The sequence below is a fragment of the Microtus pennsylvanicus genome, chromosome 9 (assembly GCF_037038515.1).
Source record: "Microtus pennsylvanicus isolate mMicPen1 chromosome 9, mMicPen1.hap1, whole genome shotgun sequence".
Taxonomy (NCBI): Eukaryota; Metazoa; Chordata; class Mammalia; order Rodentia; family Cricetidae; genus Microtus; species Microtus pennsylvanicus.
In genome coordinates, this window is record NC_134587.1 from 47192548 (window position 1) to 47209361 (window position 16814).

The 16814-nt window shown below is 53.4% G+C and overlaps 1 protein-coding gene across 4 annotated transcripts; it reads left to right on the plus strand.

Annotated features, from left to right (window-relative positions):
* The first annotated feature begins 2976 nt into the window (after nt 1-2976).
* Nucleotides 2977-13176, plus strand: Ak1 (adenylate kinase 1). Of its 4 annotated transcripts, none has more exons than XM_075985852.1 (8): nt 2985-3094; nt 5600-5804; nt 5982-6020; nt 7383-7418; nt 7758-7921; nt 8670-8786; nt 11538-11729; nt 11878-13176. In XM_075985852.1, the coding sequence occupies exons 3-8, from the start codon at nt 6014-6016 to the stop codon at nt 11944-11946; spliced, it is 585 nt and encodes a 194-aa protein (XP_075841967.1). In that variant the 5' UTR covers nt 2985-3094; nt 5600-5804; nt 5982-6013; the 3' UTR covers nt 11947-13176. The 4 variants fall into 4 exon arrangements, with proteins under 4 accessions (XP_075841966.1, XP_075841967.1, XP_075841968.1 ...); XM_075985853.1 differs by having other exon boundaries at nt 2993-3094; nt 5707-5804; XM_075985851.1 differs by lacking the exon at nt 5600-5804 and having other exon boundaries at nt 2977-3094.
* Nucleotides 13177-16814: the final 3638 nt, after the last annotated feature.

A 16814-nucleotide genomic window follows, 5' to 3' on the forward strand; every position in this document is an offset into this window, starting at 1 on the left:
TCCCTGACTCCAGAGAGGAAATTACAGCCTGTTACAGCAGATAAGAGTCCCCCGGGAGCAGGCCTAACAAAGGGTGACTGTGAGAGACAAGGACAGACTGCGCAGGGGCTAGGAACGAGAGCTGTCCTGGGCTCCAGGCCAGGCAAGACGGTGGGCCACCAGGGCCGGGGAGCCAGAGAGACACCTAGCATTTGTTCCTTGTCCTGTGTGGTTTGTTAATCATCAGATGCCACAAACCATATTACAGTGTCAGCGGGGACCAGTAACTCAGTGACAGCAACAGTAAGGAATGGTAAAGCAGGGGGACTCAGGGCCAGCTGGCCAGCAGCCGGGACCACTCACCTGAGGGTGGCAAATCCTTGGTACTTGTCTGTAGCCCTCTGTGGGGCAGCGGCTGGCTAGGCAGGAGGTTAGAAGGTGGCAGGGCCAGGAGCTAAGCTACCACTGTGATGCAGGCAGTGACAAGGGACCAGAGAAGCAGAGGCTTCTTACCGTGTCATAATAGGGGTGTCCTGAGCCTTGAGTGAGCTTGGAGATGGCACACCAGCTTCATATGGAGGCCTTTGGGGAGCTGGATCCTCTCAGGGGTGTCCCGGTAGAGTTTCACCCGTAATACTGATGCCTCCGCTCGCCCACAGGTGAGTGTGAAGAAGAGGTTAGATGCTGAATATGGGCCTGTTACTGGGACGTCAGTTGAGCTGAGTAGAGATCCCAGGGCCTCGTCCTGTCCTGTCCCCCCAGATTCTCACCTCAGGTGGAACCCATTGGAAACCTTTGGTTTCTGAAGCCCACCTCTCTGTGACTCTTAAATCCAGGCCCTGTGTCTTTGTCTGCACTCCTGGGTTGGGATGGGGGGTTCTGTGAAACCATGGCTCACGTCCCCCCCCCCCCCCTTCTCTCTCTGCCAGAGGCCCTAGCCTCTCTGCCTCCTATTGCGTCTTTCCTGTGGCTGTTGGTGGTCGTGTTCCACCAGTCCACCTGGGACGTGCCCCCTCCTGTCCCTTCTATCAGTACTAATCCCAGCTGGTCCTGCTGGGAGCCTCAGTGTAGTGGCCCAGGGCCACCTACCTCTCGAATTCTCACCCCTGTGGGGCTCCTATTCAAGCCCTCACATTCTTTCTGTGGTCACATGTCTAATTTTACTTTTAATAATATGTTAGTGTGTGGGCATATGCATTTGAATGCAGGTGGCCAAGGAAGCCACAGGGAGGAGCTGGGGCTAAAGGCTGTTGTGAGCCTTCCCAACCGTCCAGAGGACAACTGGGCCTGAACTTGGGTCCCTGGGACAGCAGAACCCATCTCCCAGCCCTCAGAATATCTTTGTGTTTTAAACTGCTTTCATCCTCGTTTGTATAGTGGTGAGAAAAAAAAATAAATAAATAAAAAAAAATAAACTGCTTTCACTTTTTTGTTGTTTGGTTTTTTGGACACAGGGTTTCTCTGTGTAGCCCTGACTGTCTGTAGACCAAGCTGGACTTTTTTTCTTTTTTCTTTTCTTTCTTTCATTTCTTTCTTTCTTATTTATTTATTTATTTATTTATTTATTTATTTGGTTTTTCAAGACAGGGTTTCTCCGTGGCTTTGGAGCCTGTCCTGGAACTAGCTTTTGTAGACCAGGCTGGTCTTGAACTCACAGAGATCCGCCTGCCTCTGCCCCTAGAGTGCTGGGATTAAAGGCGTGAGCCACCACCGCCCGGCTTACAATCATTTTTATTCAGATGAGATCAGACCTGGGCAGGTGAATTTCATGTCTCGCACTAAGGGGCTGCTACCCAGCAAGTTGGCTTTCTTTTCCACTTATGGCAGGGTCCCTGCCCCCCATGCATCCTGCTATACCATGGCCCCCAGTCAGTCACGGCGGGCATGAAGAGCCTTCCGTTATGAATTCTGTTTCCACAAGCGTTAGCTTGAATGGGTTTCTAAGAGTAGGATCTGGTAGAAGTTTGGATGACATCATTGATCTGCTTTCCCCAAAAGCTGTGTCACGGCACACACCCACCGAGGTCTTCTCAGAGGGCTTTCAGAGCAACCCAGTACCTCTGACTCACTGAGCCCCCCTCCCCCCACAACTGCAAAAGTGAGGTTGCTTGATGATGTCACAGTTGGCAGAGTTGGGACTAGATCAGGCATCTTGGTATCCGTGCTGCTGCTGTTGCTAAGGCAACACCCAAACTTCTGTGGCTCCCTAGCATTTACAAGACAATTTGCAGTTTCACCCCAACTCGCCATTGGAGCCGCTGACTGTCAAATACACAAGTTCTTAACCTTGAGGGTCCTGGGCTCTCATCTGTGCCTGCTGTTTGAGTACCTGTCACCCAGTGCCCGTTGTCCTGCAGAGTGACTTCCCACCCAGGAGCCTCAGGTAGCTTCTGGGTCCTAATCTGGGTTCCCTGGACACAGCTGGTCGGCTGCTGGCTTAGTGCTCCACCCACGTGCTCACAATGAGCGCTCTCTTATGGTTGATACCCCCAGGCTGGATACACAGAACATTCTGAAAGTCTGTATCTCAAGTGCTCAACTATGGGACACTGCCGGCAGCTTCTTGGGGTCAGGGCTGGCTTATCTACCTAACCACCAGATCTTCGGGGTCCCAGAGGAGCTCAGAGTCTTTTCCAACAAAATTGTCTCAGGGTGGGGGGGTCTCAGAGCATGAGGACTGTGGCCCTTGAACCCCAAGGTCCATACCCTGGTCCCCCTCCCTTCTTACTTGCCTCTTTGCCACCAGCACCGTGAGATCTTACACACAACCCGTCCTTGTGAGCATCAGTTTCTCCAGCTGTAGAACCCTTGTCCGTGGGGAGTGATGTGGGCACAGGGGAGTGGTAGACTTCTGTGTGCAGGTTCAGTCCCTGGGGTGCCTGTTGGGGACGCTCACTCTTGAGAGGCTCTCCATCAGAGTCCCTGCTTCCTCCTCTCCCCTCCTCCTTCCCCCCTCTCCCTCTTCCCTCCCCTCTCCCTGCCATCTCGCCAGAGTGCTGGCTCCCGGCATGCCATGCGTGCGCGCTGACAGCCTTATAAATAGCCGCCTTTGCAGGCAGCTGAGAGGACTGGCAGGGCACGAACTGGCCCCAGCGCCCACTACACCCTCCCCCAGGTCAGTGTGTGACTGCTCCATTGTCTGCCCGTGCGGATCCCACCGAGGGAGTGGGGAGACATCACCTGTGGGAAGGTGGGGGTGCTTGTGTCAGGCTGCCCTTGGGTTCTGTGTGTCTCGTGTGTTTGTTGTTTGTATCCATGGTTATGAACTGAGCATTTGCATGTGTGTTCTTTCAGCTCTGGGTGCATGTGTCCTGTGGCTGTGTGTGTGAGAGACTCCTACCAGCCTCACAGACCCCTTTGTCCCACCTGGCATTTCTGGGGCTTCAGGTCTGTGCCCTTGGCAGATCCCGGCTGAGGCCCTAAGGAAAGGGGACAGACAGCCTATGTCCCCGCCCCGGAGGACCTGGGGACCTGGGTAATGGCAGCCTCGGCACTCCTAGAGCTGTAATGTCACTTTGAGTGTTGGGAGGACCTGGGGCCTCTAGACAGTGGAGTCCTGCCAGCACCTCCTGCTGGATCAGGGGCTGTGAAGGAGCCTTGGAGCCTGACTCACAGCTCTGGGCAGCTACTTACCCACGACACTTGAGTAACAGGCAGACTGGCAAGAGAGGGGACAGTGGCTGCCCAAGGTCACACAGCTGAGAGATGGAGCTGTGATTTGAACCCTATCTGCTCGCCAGCTTCTGTGAGAGCATCTGTCAAGGCCTTGTGATTAGAGATGGTTGTCCTATGGGGCCTCTGCTCCCTGAACTACCTAGAAGACAACTCTGCTCATATTAGGAGTCACTGGGGCCTTGGCCCAGGGAGCCTTATAAGGCCTGATTGCTTAGTCTGTAACTTTACTCTGCCTGGGACCCCTTGCCTCCTGGAGGCCTCCTCACGACCTAAGTTATTTTAGATCAAGGAAGTGGCAGGTGTCTGTGGGGCAGAGGAGCTTAGGTTACCAGGAGGGGTGGGGCATGTGGAGTAGAGTGGCCTCCTAGGACATCCTGGTGGCTGTCCAGAGCCTGGGACACTCCTCCTCCCCTGGGTAACTGCTGAGGGGCTTGGCAGCTCCACGCCCCCTTCTGCACAGTCTGCAGGACTAGAAGCTGTCAATCTGTCTGCTCGTGTATCTGTGCAAAGTTGCTCAAGGTCCTTGTCTGGTGTGGGGCTCCAAGCCTGAGCTTGAACCCAGAGACTGGAGCTAGTCTGCCTTCCTCCCCAGCCTCAGTCCCCTCCCCAGATGACAGGTAAGATGGAATGAGGGTCCCAGTCCAGGGCTCATCTCCTGCCAGGCCCAATCAGGAACAGGAACAAGGCTCATGGTGCAAGAGAACAGTCTGGTACCCTCTGCCGGGTGCCCTGCCACCAGCAGTTCAGAGGGGACACCTGTGGAATTGTGCGGCGGAGTCTTGGAAGGCTCCCTGAAGTAGGTGAGACAAGCTGAGGTCTCCAGTAGCTTTGGAGAAAGACATCCCCCAAGAATTGGACATAGCACTGCAAAGGCCTGTGGGTAGGTGGGCAGGTGCAGTCAGGAGGCAAAGGCCTGTGGTGCGGGGGAGGGGCAGCCAACTTGCCCAGCCCCTGCCAGATAGGTTGAGAGGTGAGGTTCAGGTTTGATTGGGGAGGCAAGAGGACAATACATGGAAGGCTGTGAGCAGGAGGGTCACATAATTGTTTGCCAAGGAAAATACGTGTGTGTGTGTGTGTGTGTGTGTGTGTGTGTGTGTGGTACCCTGAGGCTCTGTGGAGGTGGGCCATGATCTAGGGACATAGACCACAGGTAGGGAATGAGAAAATAGTTTTTTGTTTTGTTTTTGTTTGTTTTGGTTTTTCAAGACAGGGTTTCTCTCTGTGTAGCTTTGGAGTCTGTCCTGGAACTAGCTCTTGAAGACCAGGCTGGCCTTGAACTCACAGAGATCTGCCTGCCTCTGCCTCCCGAGTACTGGGTTTAAAGGTAGGCACCACCACTGCCCAGCCGAGGAAGTAGTTTGAAAGAGGCTGGAGGGGTTGGGATTTGTGAAGAAAGGGTGGGCAAACTGGGGATGGTGAAGCAAGTTCCCTGTGGGGTGAGTGGTAGGACCTCGCATGAGGTGAACTTGGGCCTGCTTCAGTTTGAAAACTGAAAAAGGGCCGGAGAGCTGGCTCAGCAGCTGAGAGCACTTGCTGCTCTTCCAAAGGACCCAGGTTCTGGTTCTAACGCCCACGTGATAGATAGCTCACAACCACCTGTAACTCTAGTTCCAAGAGATGTGTCATCCACTTGTGGCGTCTTCATGTTCTGTGTGCACATGGTTCGCTTACATACATGCAGGAAAACAGTCATCCATATAAAATTAAAAACAAAAAAAGGAACCAGGAAGAACCAAGTGTGGTGAACACTCCTGCAGTCCCTCCCAGTGCTGGGGAGGCGGAGGCAAGAGGGTTGCTGTTAGTTTGATTTCAGTCTATGCTACACAGAATGACCCCTGTCTTAAAACAGAACAAAACCCAACAAACTGTAAAGGATCGTGCCCCGGGAGTGTCCCTGGGTCTCTGTGTCTTAGAGTACTCTTCTTCCCACCTGTTCTGTCCCCAGGCAAGAAAGCAGGACACTCGGGCCAACATTCCCGTGCCCGGGGAGTGGGGAGCGTTGTCAAGGCACCTGGCCTCATGCACTAGGGACTCTTTCTGTACACTCCACAGTGCTGTTCACGCCCCTCTGTGACCTCCACCCAGGTGCCTCCAAACAGACCAAGGCACACGCTGGAGGGGTGATAGAGGCAGTAGGAGCCAGCAGAAAGGTGACTTTTCCAAGGTCGTTCTGCCTCCCGGGCGTCTGTCTTCCCTTTTAGCCTCTGTTTGGAAATTGCACGTTGGAGCCTGGCACTTACCTGCGGCTGCTGTGGGTGGGGCTTGGTGGAAGCTGAGTCAGGGGTGGGAGGAGAACCCCTCACCCCTGCCTGTGCCTTGTCTTGCAGAGCCGCCGAGCTAGCTCCCTGAAATCAGCAGGATGGAAGGTATGAGGCCCTCTCCTGGCTACAGAGTGTCTGTGTGTCAAGGGGTGTGAGTTCTCACGGGTTGTCTGGAAGAGCTGGCGGAGGCCCCAGGCGTCCTCCTCTGGCCTGTCACGATATGTCTGGCCTCTCCGCCTAATATGCAAGGCCTCTTTGAGGGCCCCAGAACTCACCTATGCTAATATTTATAGTCAAGCCTGCCCTTTTCTGGGGAAGGAGGATGCTGGGCATGGGGCTACGCTGTACAGCAATTCCAGTTGTATCACCTCCAAGCAGGGGGGTGGGGGGTGGGTGGGACAGGCTCGTGTCTGGCCCTTGCTGGGACTCAGTGTCCCTGTCGCCAATCAGGTGGATCCTAAAGTCTTGAGTCTTCCTTGCTTCTATGCTCTGGGATACGGGCAGAGTACCAGGGTGGGCTCTGGTTTCTGGCAGCACATTCCCCGGTCCTGGGCCTCTGCCTGGGTGGCCCTTTAGAGAGCTGGTCAGACATGAGTGCTGCTACTGTCTAAAGCTAGCGGCCGCCAGTCTGTCCCTTAGCTGCCTTAGGCATTTCCCTGACAGTTCCTCAAGGCTCTGGCCCCCTAGCAGCCTGAGCTTCCTGGGTCAGGGACAGAATTCCACCTCCTCCTGCGTCAGGGACAGAACAAAGAGGCTGCTTCTTGGTGAGATCCCTGCCCAGTTCCGTCTCCCTAAGGGGAGGAGACCTGGGAGAAAGTCCTGGGTTCCAGTTTGAGTTCAGGTGTCCCTTGGGTAAGCCCCTCCCTCTGTAGACCTCAGTTTCCCTCTCCACAGGGAGTTGTGAGGTCCTTTTGCACAGCATCAGGTAGGGGACCCAGGGCCTCACTTATTCCACTCTGTCACCTACTTCCACCCCAGGCTGTGGCTTCTAAGGAAGCAGTCTGGGAAGTCTGCTTACCGTCCTGTCTGAGTAAGAGTCCCATTTGCCCACAGGCCTCCTCCCTGGCAACCATCTCTATGGCAAAAATATGTTGTGGTTGTCAGCCCAAGTTACTACTACTGGGAAGGACAGCAAGGGGGAGGGCCAAGCCAGGGAGCAGAGGGGAGGCGGCTGCTCGAACAGGATCATGGGCTGCTGTTCATCTAGTGAACCCCAAGAAGAGGGAGACAGGAAAGCCGGAGGTGACCAATACCTGGGATGGGGTACCCCCAGAAGGCGCCACAGGGTTACCATCCTAGTCCCTTAACCTCCTCTGAGTTCTTAGCTGAGTTCTTAGCCTCTGGGCTTTGTTCAGAACACCCCGTGCCCATCCCTGCTCACTCTGTGCAAGCCTGGGTCCCCGAGGTACCTCTGTCTGCTTGTCTAGCCAATCACTGACTGAGTCCTGTCTCCTGTTCTCTCCACAGAGAAACTGAAGAAAGCCAAGATCATCTTTGTGGTGGGTGAGTTGTAGACAAACACATGCTGGGCAAGCGGGAAGGATCTGAGCAGGCGCTGTGGAAGTCTGGGACTGGGGTTCTTCCTGTTTTGTTTTTTTTTTTGTTTGTTTGTTTTGTTTTTGTTTTTGAGACAGGGTCTTTCTGCATAGCCCTGGCTGTCCTGGAACTTCCTCTGTAGACCAGGTTGCCCTCAAACTCACAGAGATTTGCCTACCTCTGCCTCCCGAGTGGTGGGTTTAAAGGCCTGTGGGGTCTTCTGAACCTTCTTTCATTGAGGGACCCTATCAGTGTCTTTCCTTGGGGCTTCCTTTTTGGGGTTACTGAATGCGTTGGTACTTGCAGGTGGGCCTGGCTCAGGAAAGGGCACCCAGTGTGAGAAGATTGTGGAGAAATATGGCTACACCCATCTCTCCACTGGGGACCTACTGCGGGCAGAAGTCAGCTCAGGATCGGAAAGGGGCAAGATGCTATCATCCATCATGGAAAAGGGACAGCTGGTGCCACTGGTAAAGGGCCCTGCTGGGGACTGGGGTGGAGGACAGTGGCGTGGTGGCGGTTCTGAGCCTGAGCCCCTGGGGTCAGCCAGCAAAGCCTGTGACATGCTGTCAAGGGTGACCAGGTCCCTCTCTAGCTTGGAAGCCTGTGTGGTTGGTTCCCCATTGCCCTTGGTCAAATGTTGCTTCCAGAAATGACTACGACCCTGCCTCCCACTCTGCATCCCTAGGACCTTGGCTGTTTGTCCTAACTCCCTTATGGCTGGAATGACCTCCTTTGTTGGCACTCAGACCCCCTAACTTTAGAATGGAGTAGTCCCTTTCTGTTATGTTGTTTATTGGGTTCCACGGCACCCATGTGGCAGTCAGAGGACAACTTGAAGGAATTGATTCTATCCTTCCACCTTGTGGGTGCTGGGGATCAAACTCAAGCCATCGGGCTTGGTGGCAAACACCCTTACCCACCCAGCCATCCTGCCCACCCATTGGTCCCCTTCTTTACTCATATTTTATCCCTCCTTTCTGTGTCATGCTTAGAATCGTAAGTCAAATGTGTCCCCATCTGTCCCCTCCCCAAGACCCTGGACATGGCTAGGGTGGGGACAGGAAGCCTGCAAGAGCTGGTTCAGTACCCTGGAGAGAGGGGCTTTCTGGGACTCATGCATGCTCCAGGAACGAGGGCAGCTTGGGTAGACCAACATGAGCCAAGGCCCAGAGGGGTAGGGAGAGAAAGCTCAGGAGCCCCTGTGCTGCACAACAGGATACGGTGCTGGACATGCTTCGCGATGCCATGATGGCCAAAGTGGAGTCTTCCAATGGCTTCCTGATTGATGGCTACCCGAGGGAGGTGAAGCAGGGAGAAGAGTTTGAACAGCGGGTAAGAGGCCCTTGATCGGTTGTTGGCCAGAGCCCGGCTGCAGCTGAAAAGAAGGGAGGGGTAATGGAGGCTGCAGGGGAAGGGTGGGGAAGGTCACATGAGACCCATCATAACTGCTGCAAGGAAAGGCATGATTTGAGAGACTTCATCTTTGTGGGACTTGTCACCTCAGAAACACACAGCCCAAGGGTCAGGAGCAGTACTGGCCGGGTTGACCAGAAGATGGGGTCAGGGTGATATGGAAGAAGGATCCTCAACTCTGACTGGAACCTTGAATGCCAGAGACAGGACCCATATTCTTTCCCAGCCGCAGGGAACCTGGCTGGGGAGAGCTGGCATCAAGAATGACAGTTCTGCTGGGTGGTGGTGGCGCACACCTTTAATCCCAGCACTCAGGAGGCAGAGAATGACAGTTCTAAGCTTCAGCAAGCCTTTGTCCATTGGGAAAACAAGGTCTACAGAGTGAGACGCCTCCCCCAAACACATGTGCACAGACGGACCTTTGTGCACATGACCCATTTCTACACAAGCAATTGGCAACATAGGATGCATACACACACAGTGCATATACGTGCACACGTGTGCTCTGGATGTAGCAAGCACTATAGGAGTGCATGCATGTGAATTCATATGCTGGCACATGCATGCATGTATGCATACATTTACACCACATACGGCCACACAGGGGACTGTGGGGCTGTAGGTGCTGTGTGTATGTATGTGTGTGTGGGGGAAACAAAGGTGGGGTGGAGGGCTAACTGGGCATTCTGGTGGGCTTGGGGCAGAATACGTCCAGTTTCACTCCTTCCCACCTCTGTAAGGCACAGCCAGAACAGGGGACTGTATGTTGCAACCTCTAAGAGTCTTAAAGACCTCAAGAAAATGCTTGCCTTGTTCTGAGCATTAGCTTGCCAATATGTGAAATGGGGGTTAGTCTAGCTTTCCTTGAGGCTGCGGAACCTGTAGCAACCCCATTTCCCCAGTTGTGTGACATCACCTGCAACCCTCAGGGCCACATCCAGCAAATAAAAGTGCCTATCAGTCCTATTACGATAATAGCCTATTAGTGCTATTATTGCGAGGGACTACAGATTTCACCCAGGGCTTGGTGGAGTCCTCTGGTATCCAAATAACTGAAGTTCTCATATCTTGACACTAGAGGGTGCCAGAACTGTACTAAAGGAGGAGAGGGCCTAAAATGTGGCTTGTCCTGCTAGCTAAAATGCTGCTTTGGGGTGGGCAGTGTCCAAGGCCTACTCCTCAAGCTAGATGTCCATTTCCAGATTGGGAAACTGAGGCTCCAGCCAGGGATGAACTGCCTCGAGATTTAGCTGTTACCATAGCCCCACCACCTCCACCCAAAGTCTGCTCTGTTTGGTCCTGGGGACTCAGAGTGTCTGGGCACCTGATGACTGATGGACAGGAGGTGACAGCCTTGATCTGACCTTTGTCACCCACAGTCTTCTGTAAGAGAAGAACTTGGTAAACTGTCCAAGGTCAGCAGGTCACGTGATCACTCCTCCCTTAAGGTAGTTGATGCTTGTTACTCTAAACCCTCAACCACCCAGGAGACAGACCCCAGACTCAGAAGGGCACTTGGTTGGACAGAAGCAGGAGAGGAACTGTGTGTGGCAGTCTGGGTAACAGCCGCTTAGAACCTCTGGAGACTGACTCAGCTGGACTCCGAGGCTGTAAAGAAGTCCTAACCTGGGGCTGGAGAGATGTCTCAGTGGTTAAGAGCATTGCCTGCTCTTCCAAAGGTTCTGAGTTCAATTCCCAGCTACCACATGGTGGCTCACAACCATCTGTAATGAAGTCTGGTCCCCTCTTCTGGCCTGCAGACATACATACAGACAGAATATTGTATACATAATAAATAAATAAATAATAAAACGAAGAAGTCCTAACCCAGGCCCAAGGCTATCCAGAGAAAGGTGGCTTTCCCTCCCTCGTCCTAGGAAGGCCAGGCATCCTCCTCCTTCCCTCACAAACCCAGCCTAGCTGGTGCCAGGCCTGGAGAGCTAGTGGGGAGAAGCCGGCTCCCCGCTCTGAGGGGTGGGGTGCCATTTCCAGCTTCAGAACAAGGCCCAGCCTGGGCAAGGGACACTGGAGAGGCACTGGAGGCTGGACTGAGATCCAGGGCTGCCAGGCCTTATTCCTTCACACGGCTCCAAGCCATCTTTGTAATAATGAGTGGCTGATACCAGTGATAGTGACATCATTCAGATTTCCTAACAGTCTTCACCCTGTCCCTGCTCTGGTTTCTGTCAGTCAGGCCTTATCCAGTCTTCAGCTCCCGTCTTGGCTGAGGGAAGTGGGGGGTCACTAGGAAAATACCTAATCTGTCAAGGGGAGGGAAGCCCAAGGGACCAGGAATAGTCAGGGTCACATCTGAGAAGACTGCCTGGGGGATGAGATTCTAGCTCAGGCTCAGTCAGTCTCAGATGTGGCAAAGAGACAGGTCCCACAGCTGAGGGACCTGTGCTGGCTTTGCACGGGATGGAGACCGATAAAAGCATAGGCCAGTGTGGTCAAAAGGAAGGAGGGAGGAACAGGATGCTTTACCTGTGGCGAGGACATTGGGCTTTCTCTTGGAGGTTCTAGGAAGCTGTGGAAGAGGTGTGAACAGAGTGTGTGAACAGCCCTCTGGCTGCCTTGGGGAAAGGATTGACGATCTGAGTGGGTCTCGTGTGGGGCTTCCGAGTTGGAAGCAGGAATGGGTCCCAATGGTACAATGTCCTCCCTACACAGATTGGACAGCCCACACTGCTACTGTATGTGGACGCAGGCGCCGACACCATGACCCAACGACTCCTGAAACGAGGGGAGACCAGTGGCCGCGTGGATGACAATGAGGAGACCATCAAGAAGAGGCTGGAGACCTACTACCAGGCCACGGAACCTGTCATTTCCTTCTACGAGAAGCGCGGCATTGTGCGCAAGGTGGGGTTCTTAGGAGAGGGACTTAGGCCAGCCTCTCCCTCTGTTTCCCTTTCTCCTTCTCCCCCTACTTCAGTGAGTCGCTATTGGAGTGGGGCTGTGTGTGGATCCTGCTGTGGCATCTCTGCCCTCATCATCTGTATTCCTGCAGGTCAATGCCGAAGGCACTGTGGACGCTGTGTTCTCCCAGGTCTGCAACTACCTGGACTCCCTGAAGTAACTGGAGACCCTGGCCAGCTCCCAGCCCGCCCCACCCTTGCCCCCTGACCCCAGGCATCCTGGCTCGAGCCCAGCGTCTCCACCCTGCCGGGCTGTTCACAGACACAGGAAGCCACCTTATCCTGTTCCATGGACATCCGAGCACTAAAGGAATTGCCAAGGACGTTTGGGCTCACTCCCTTTTCTTTGCTTCCTAGTGAGGTGATTCATGCTGCCACAGCTGAGGGTCTGGCACTGCCTGCCCATTCTTGCCTGTGCCTCAGCCCAGCCGTCCTGTCTCCCTCCAGCTCTGCTGGGATCCTAGGCCTTCCTCAGCCAAGCCGTGTCAGGCCTAGGGGCCTCTGGGTTGACAGACAGACTGCTCCTGGGCTCTGAAGTTCAGCCCCTTTCTCATAGCCTTACCGTATGGCTTTGACTCTAAGCCATCATCTCTCTCGAGTGAGTTTTCTCTTTTCTTCTTTTTTAAGACAGCATTTCACGTGTCTCAAGCTGGCCTCACATCCGCTATGTACCTGAAGACAGCCTGATCCTCCTGCCTCTACTTCTGAGTGCTGTACCACAGGTGTTGTCTACCACTGCCGCTCCTGGTTTATGGGGTGCTGGGGATCAATCCTGTGACCGTGTATACTAGGCCAGCACGCTGTTTCTGACTGGGGCCTGGGCTGCAGTGGGCATAGGGCACGGGCACACCAGCCGGGGCCACGTGGCTACCAGGTGGCTGGCCCTGTGCAGTGGAGATACAGCTAGGTGGGACGCTGAGGTCAGGGTAGCCTTCCTGAGGGGGACTCGGTGTGGCCCTTCCAGGCCTCACCATCCTGTGAGCTTTTTCCTCAGTTCTAAAACTTATTACATTGTGTCCCAGGCCTTAGCCTCAGTGTTAGGACAAGGACATACTGATCAAGGCATGTGAGTTGTCATAGACATGGATGTGAGGTCAAGGACCAGGCCTGGAACCTGGAGAGGACACCCGAGATGCCCAGAGGAGCTGTCACCTCTCATCACATAGGAAGGCTCTCTTGGTGCTCACTGGTCCTTGACCTCTGCCCCCATCACTAGTGACTTCCCCTCCATGCCCAGACAGCCTGTAGCCGGCTGCCCCAGCTGCGCCAGGGGCACCTGCCCCTGGGGGTGACTGTGCTTGTCCCTTCTGTTCCTGCCAGGGGGCCACCTTTCCGTCTGCACCCTCTATTCAAGCTGTCCTTTAAAATAAATAAACATATTTCAGTTATAACGGTGAGTGTACTGAAACAAATCAGTGTTAGCAGGGAGAGGGCAGAATCACCAGGAACACACTTTTGCTCAGCCAAGGTTTGGGGGCGAGCTGGCTACACCTGTCCTCTGTCCCCCATGTTGACTTTAGGAAAGTGGAAGGTTCTGGAACCCCCATGTCACTCTGTAGCAACTCCCACCCTATTGTCACCATATAGATGCGCGTGCACACACGCATGTGCACGCATGCAAGCATACCCATGCACACACAATTGTGCAGACATACGCTCTTGCATAGACTTCTCCCCACAGTCCTTCTGGACATGGTTGTCTTAACAGTTCACGGGGGATGGGAAAGCTGGAGAAAGAGGCCTGAAAAACCCCGGCTGTCTTTGTGAATTACAGCTCAGTTAATTCATGTGGGGCCCAGTTTATGAAAACCTGGCTGATCAAATCGAAAACTCTGCACCGCTGGGTCACTTTGTCCATTAGCATCTGGAGGGATCTAGTTCTAGGGCCCTTGAACATACCTATGTCCTTTGTAAAATACTGCAGAGGGCATGGGCCTGTGCTCCTACGTGACGGGGTAGGGGTGGGATACTAACTGTTGGCCTGGTAGTTTATGCCTATATCACAAGACAGGAGGATTGCCACAAGTTGTTGGAGGCCAGCTTGGATTATAGTGTAAGAACTGATAAACATTAAAAAAAAAAAAGGAGGCTGGTTGTGGATTACAGCTCACCCCTGTAATCCAGCATTCAGGTTGCAGAAACAAGAGCATCACTGAAAATTCAAAGCAGCGTATGTACGGAAGGGTCTTCAAGCAGCGTCGGAAGCAGAGTGAGAGCTTCCCTCGGACTCTACTCCCTGCTAAAGTAAGAAGAAAAAATAAACAAGAACAAGATCCTACAGATACCTTCTAGTATACTCTGTGTGGTCTCTGGAGTGCTCATAATTCATTAGACAGTATATGCATGTGTCACTGTGACGGCACGAAAGTCATTTCCATACAGATTCAGGGTGGCCTGGAACTCACTATGTAGAACGGGCTGGCCTCGAACTCATAGAAATCCACCTGCCTCTGGAATGATGATACTGAAGGTCTGCCCCACCACATCGTCCCAAGAATCACGCTTTAAAATGAAGCTTGCTTTGTTGTCAGGCTGATTGTGAACTCTCAGGCTCAGACCTCCTTCCCCCATCTCCCAGGCTCTGAGGTGACAGGCAGGTGTCACCACATGCAGCCCCCACCCTGCCACCAAGGGGAACTCCAGTCCTAAAATATGACTTGGAGGAACCAGGACACTTTCTTGAACATAGTCTGTGTGGCAGCAGTAGGGTCCCCACTGTCACCCAGCCAGTACAGAATCCTTGTGTGGCTTCCGTGTCTCCCTAATCTTCCTTGGAGCTGATTGGCTGAAGCCAGGATGTGATGTAGGACCACAAGTTGATTGCATTTAGCCATCAGGTTTTTTTTTTTTTTAAGATTTATTTATTTATTATGTATACAACATTCTACCTCGATGTATGCCTGCAGGCCAGAGGAGGGCGCCAGATCTCAGTACAGATGGTTGTGAGCCCCCATGTGGTTGCTGGGAATTGAACTCAGGACCTCTGGAAGAGCAGCCAGTGCTCTTAACCTCTGAGCCATCTCTCCAGCCCCTAGCCATCAGGTTTTTGAGGACTGCTGCCAGCCATGGAGGCCCTGCAGGACCTCATGATCACACGAAGCAGGGGTTCTGCCACTGAGCTCCAGCTGAGACAGACCTCTCTCCATAGAGGACAGCTCTGTCCTCTGCTTGGGTCTGTGGTAGGACGTCTATCCTGCTGAACTTCCTCCTTCGGGGTCCCCCTCTGGCTTCCTCCTAGAGCCAGTCCTCCCCTTTGCATTACTGTCCTGCACACCTGTGGCTAGCTGGAAAGGATGGCAGTGTTCAAGTTGAGCCTCAAGGACAAGGAATCCTTGTAGGTGGGGCTTATGGAAGGTTTACAGCCAGGTAGGAAGGTCTGTAAACCCAGCCCTTGTGAGACTGAGGCAGGAGGATCGTCATGAGCTCAGTATCGGCCAGGGCTACAATGGCACCAAAACTAGGGTCTGGAGAGATGGCTCGGTATTTAAGAGGCCTTGCTGCTCTCCCAGAGGTCCAGAGTTCTGTTCCAGGGACTCACGTGGGAGTGGGGATGAGGGCTCACAGATGCCTGTAACTCTAGTTCCATGGGACCCAAGCCCTCTTTCTGGATACCAAGGGCACATATTCATGTGCACACACACACACACACACACACACACACACACACACACACACACGTGTGAACACAAGCGCACACATGCACACAAAAATAATGTCTTATTTTTAAATCAGGTCTACGGCTGGACAGGAGCTCAGTGGGTAGAGTACTTGTCTAACACAGAGAAAAAACTCCAGGTTTTAACCATGGCACACACCTGTTATTCTAGCATGTGGATCAGAAATTTAAGGTCATCCTCAGCTACATAGCAAGTCTGAGGCCAGCTTGGGTTTCATAAGACCTTGTCTTAAGTAAATAAAATAAAAACAAAGCAGGTCTAATGCAGGGGTCGCCTCCGCGCAGCTGGTCTCAAGTCACACTGCAAACAGCTCAGGAAAATCACCAGCTCTACAGTGGGAGAAACCGAGGTCAGAGATAGGCAGTACCCTGCGGGTGGGGACCAGGGTCTTCCCTGGAGTCACCACGAGAATATGGTGGGTGTGGTCAGCATCAGAAGGTCACCAGTGCCGTCATTGTCTTCTGGTCTCTACAGACGTTCCAGGCAGCTGCTCATTGTGATCTGGAGGATTGTTCTCCATAGCTTGTAGGATTAATGCCCCTATATCCACAGAGTCTCAGAGAGGGCACACTCCGTGGAAGGCATTGGTGGGGTGGTGGCCTCATTTGCCTCCCCTGGAATGCACCCCTGTGTCTTGGCCTCAGGGCCCCCTGAGCGCCTGGCCGGAGGCACTGAAGTGGGAGAGGAAGGAAGCAGGGAGCAGAGGAGGCCAAGCCTGTCGCCTTCCAGCCCAGAGAGGGGCCTCGAGTAAACAGGAAGGCCTGGCGGCTCCACGATGGGGGTGTTCAGAGGGCTGGGGGCCAGGCGCCCTTCTGAACATGTGTGGACTGTGAACACCGGGGTTCCACTGGGCAAGTAGCTCAGAGAGGTTGTTGGGCTTCCCCCAGGCCACACAGCAGCATTTATTACCCTCCCCTGCAGCCAAGGCCCTCTGTCTGGCTTCAGTTTACCCTCTACAAACTCAGAACACATAATCCAGAGCTTCTGGAGCCCTGCTCAGGGGAGGCCTTGGTCTCCTGAAGGGTTCTAGTGAGTTTTTCATATATGTATATGAAAAATGTCTTCATAAGTATATATTTAATCTGCTTAAATTGTCAGGAGAATTAAGACAACAATTCAGGAAGAATCCTCTTTATATATTTTTTTTCTGAAACAGGTTCTCCCTATGTATCCATGCTGGTCTGGAACTCAGCATTCTCTTGAGTGCTGGGGATACTTGAGATTTTGGGGCACAGGTTGCCACAGGAAGGTCTATGTGACTCCCGTTGGAAACAGAAGGTGGCTTTGAAGGACTTTGCTCTTCTGATGCAGAGACTCTGACCCTGGGGCCAGCTGCACTGGGGAAGTTGTCC

What these genes read in the sequence shown, in the direction of transcription:
- Ak1 (XM_075985851.1), top strand. An exon ending in CAAGATCATCTTTGTGGTGG is followed by an intron (nt 7,419 to 7,757) that starts GTGAGTTGTAGA and finishes TGGTACTTGCAG; the next exon opens with GTGGGCCTGGCTCAGGAAAG. An exon ending in AGCGCGGCATTGTGCGCAAG is followed by an intron (nt 11,730 to 11,877) that starts GTGGGGTTCTTA and finishes GTATTCCTGCAG; the next exon opens with GTCAATGCCGAAGGCACTGT.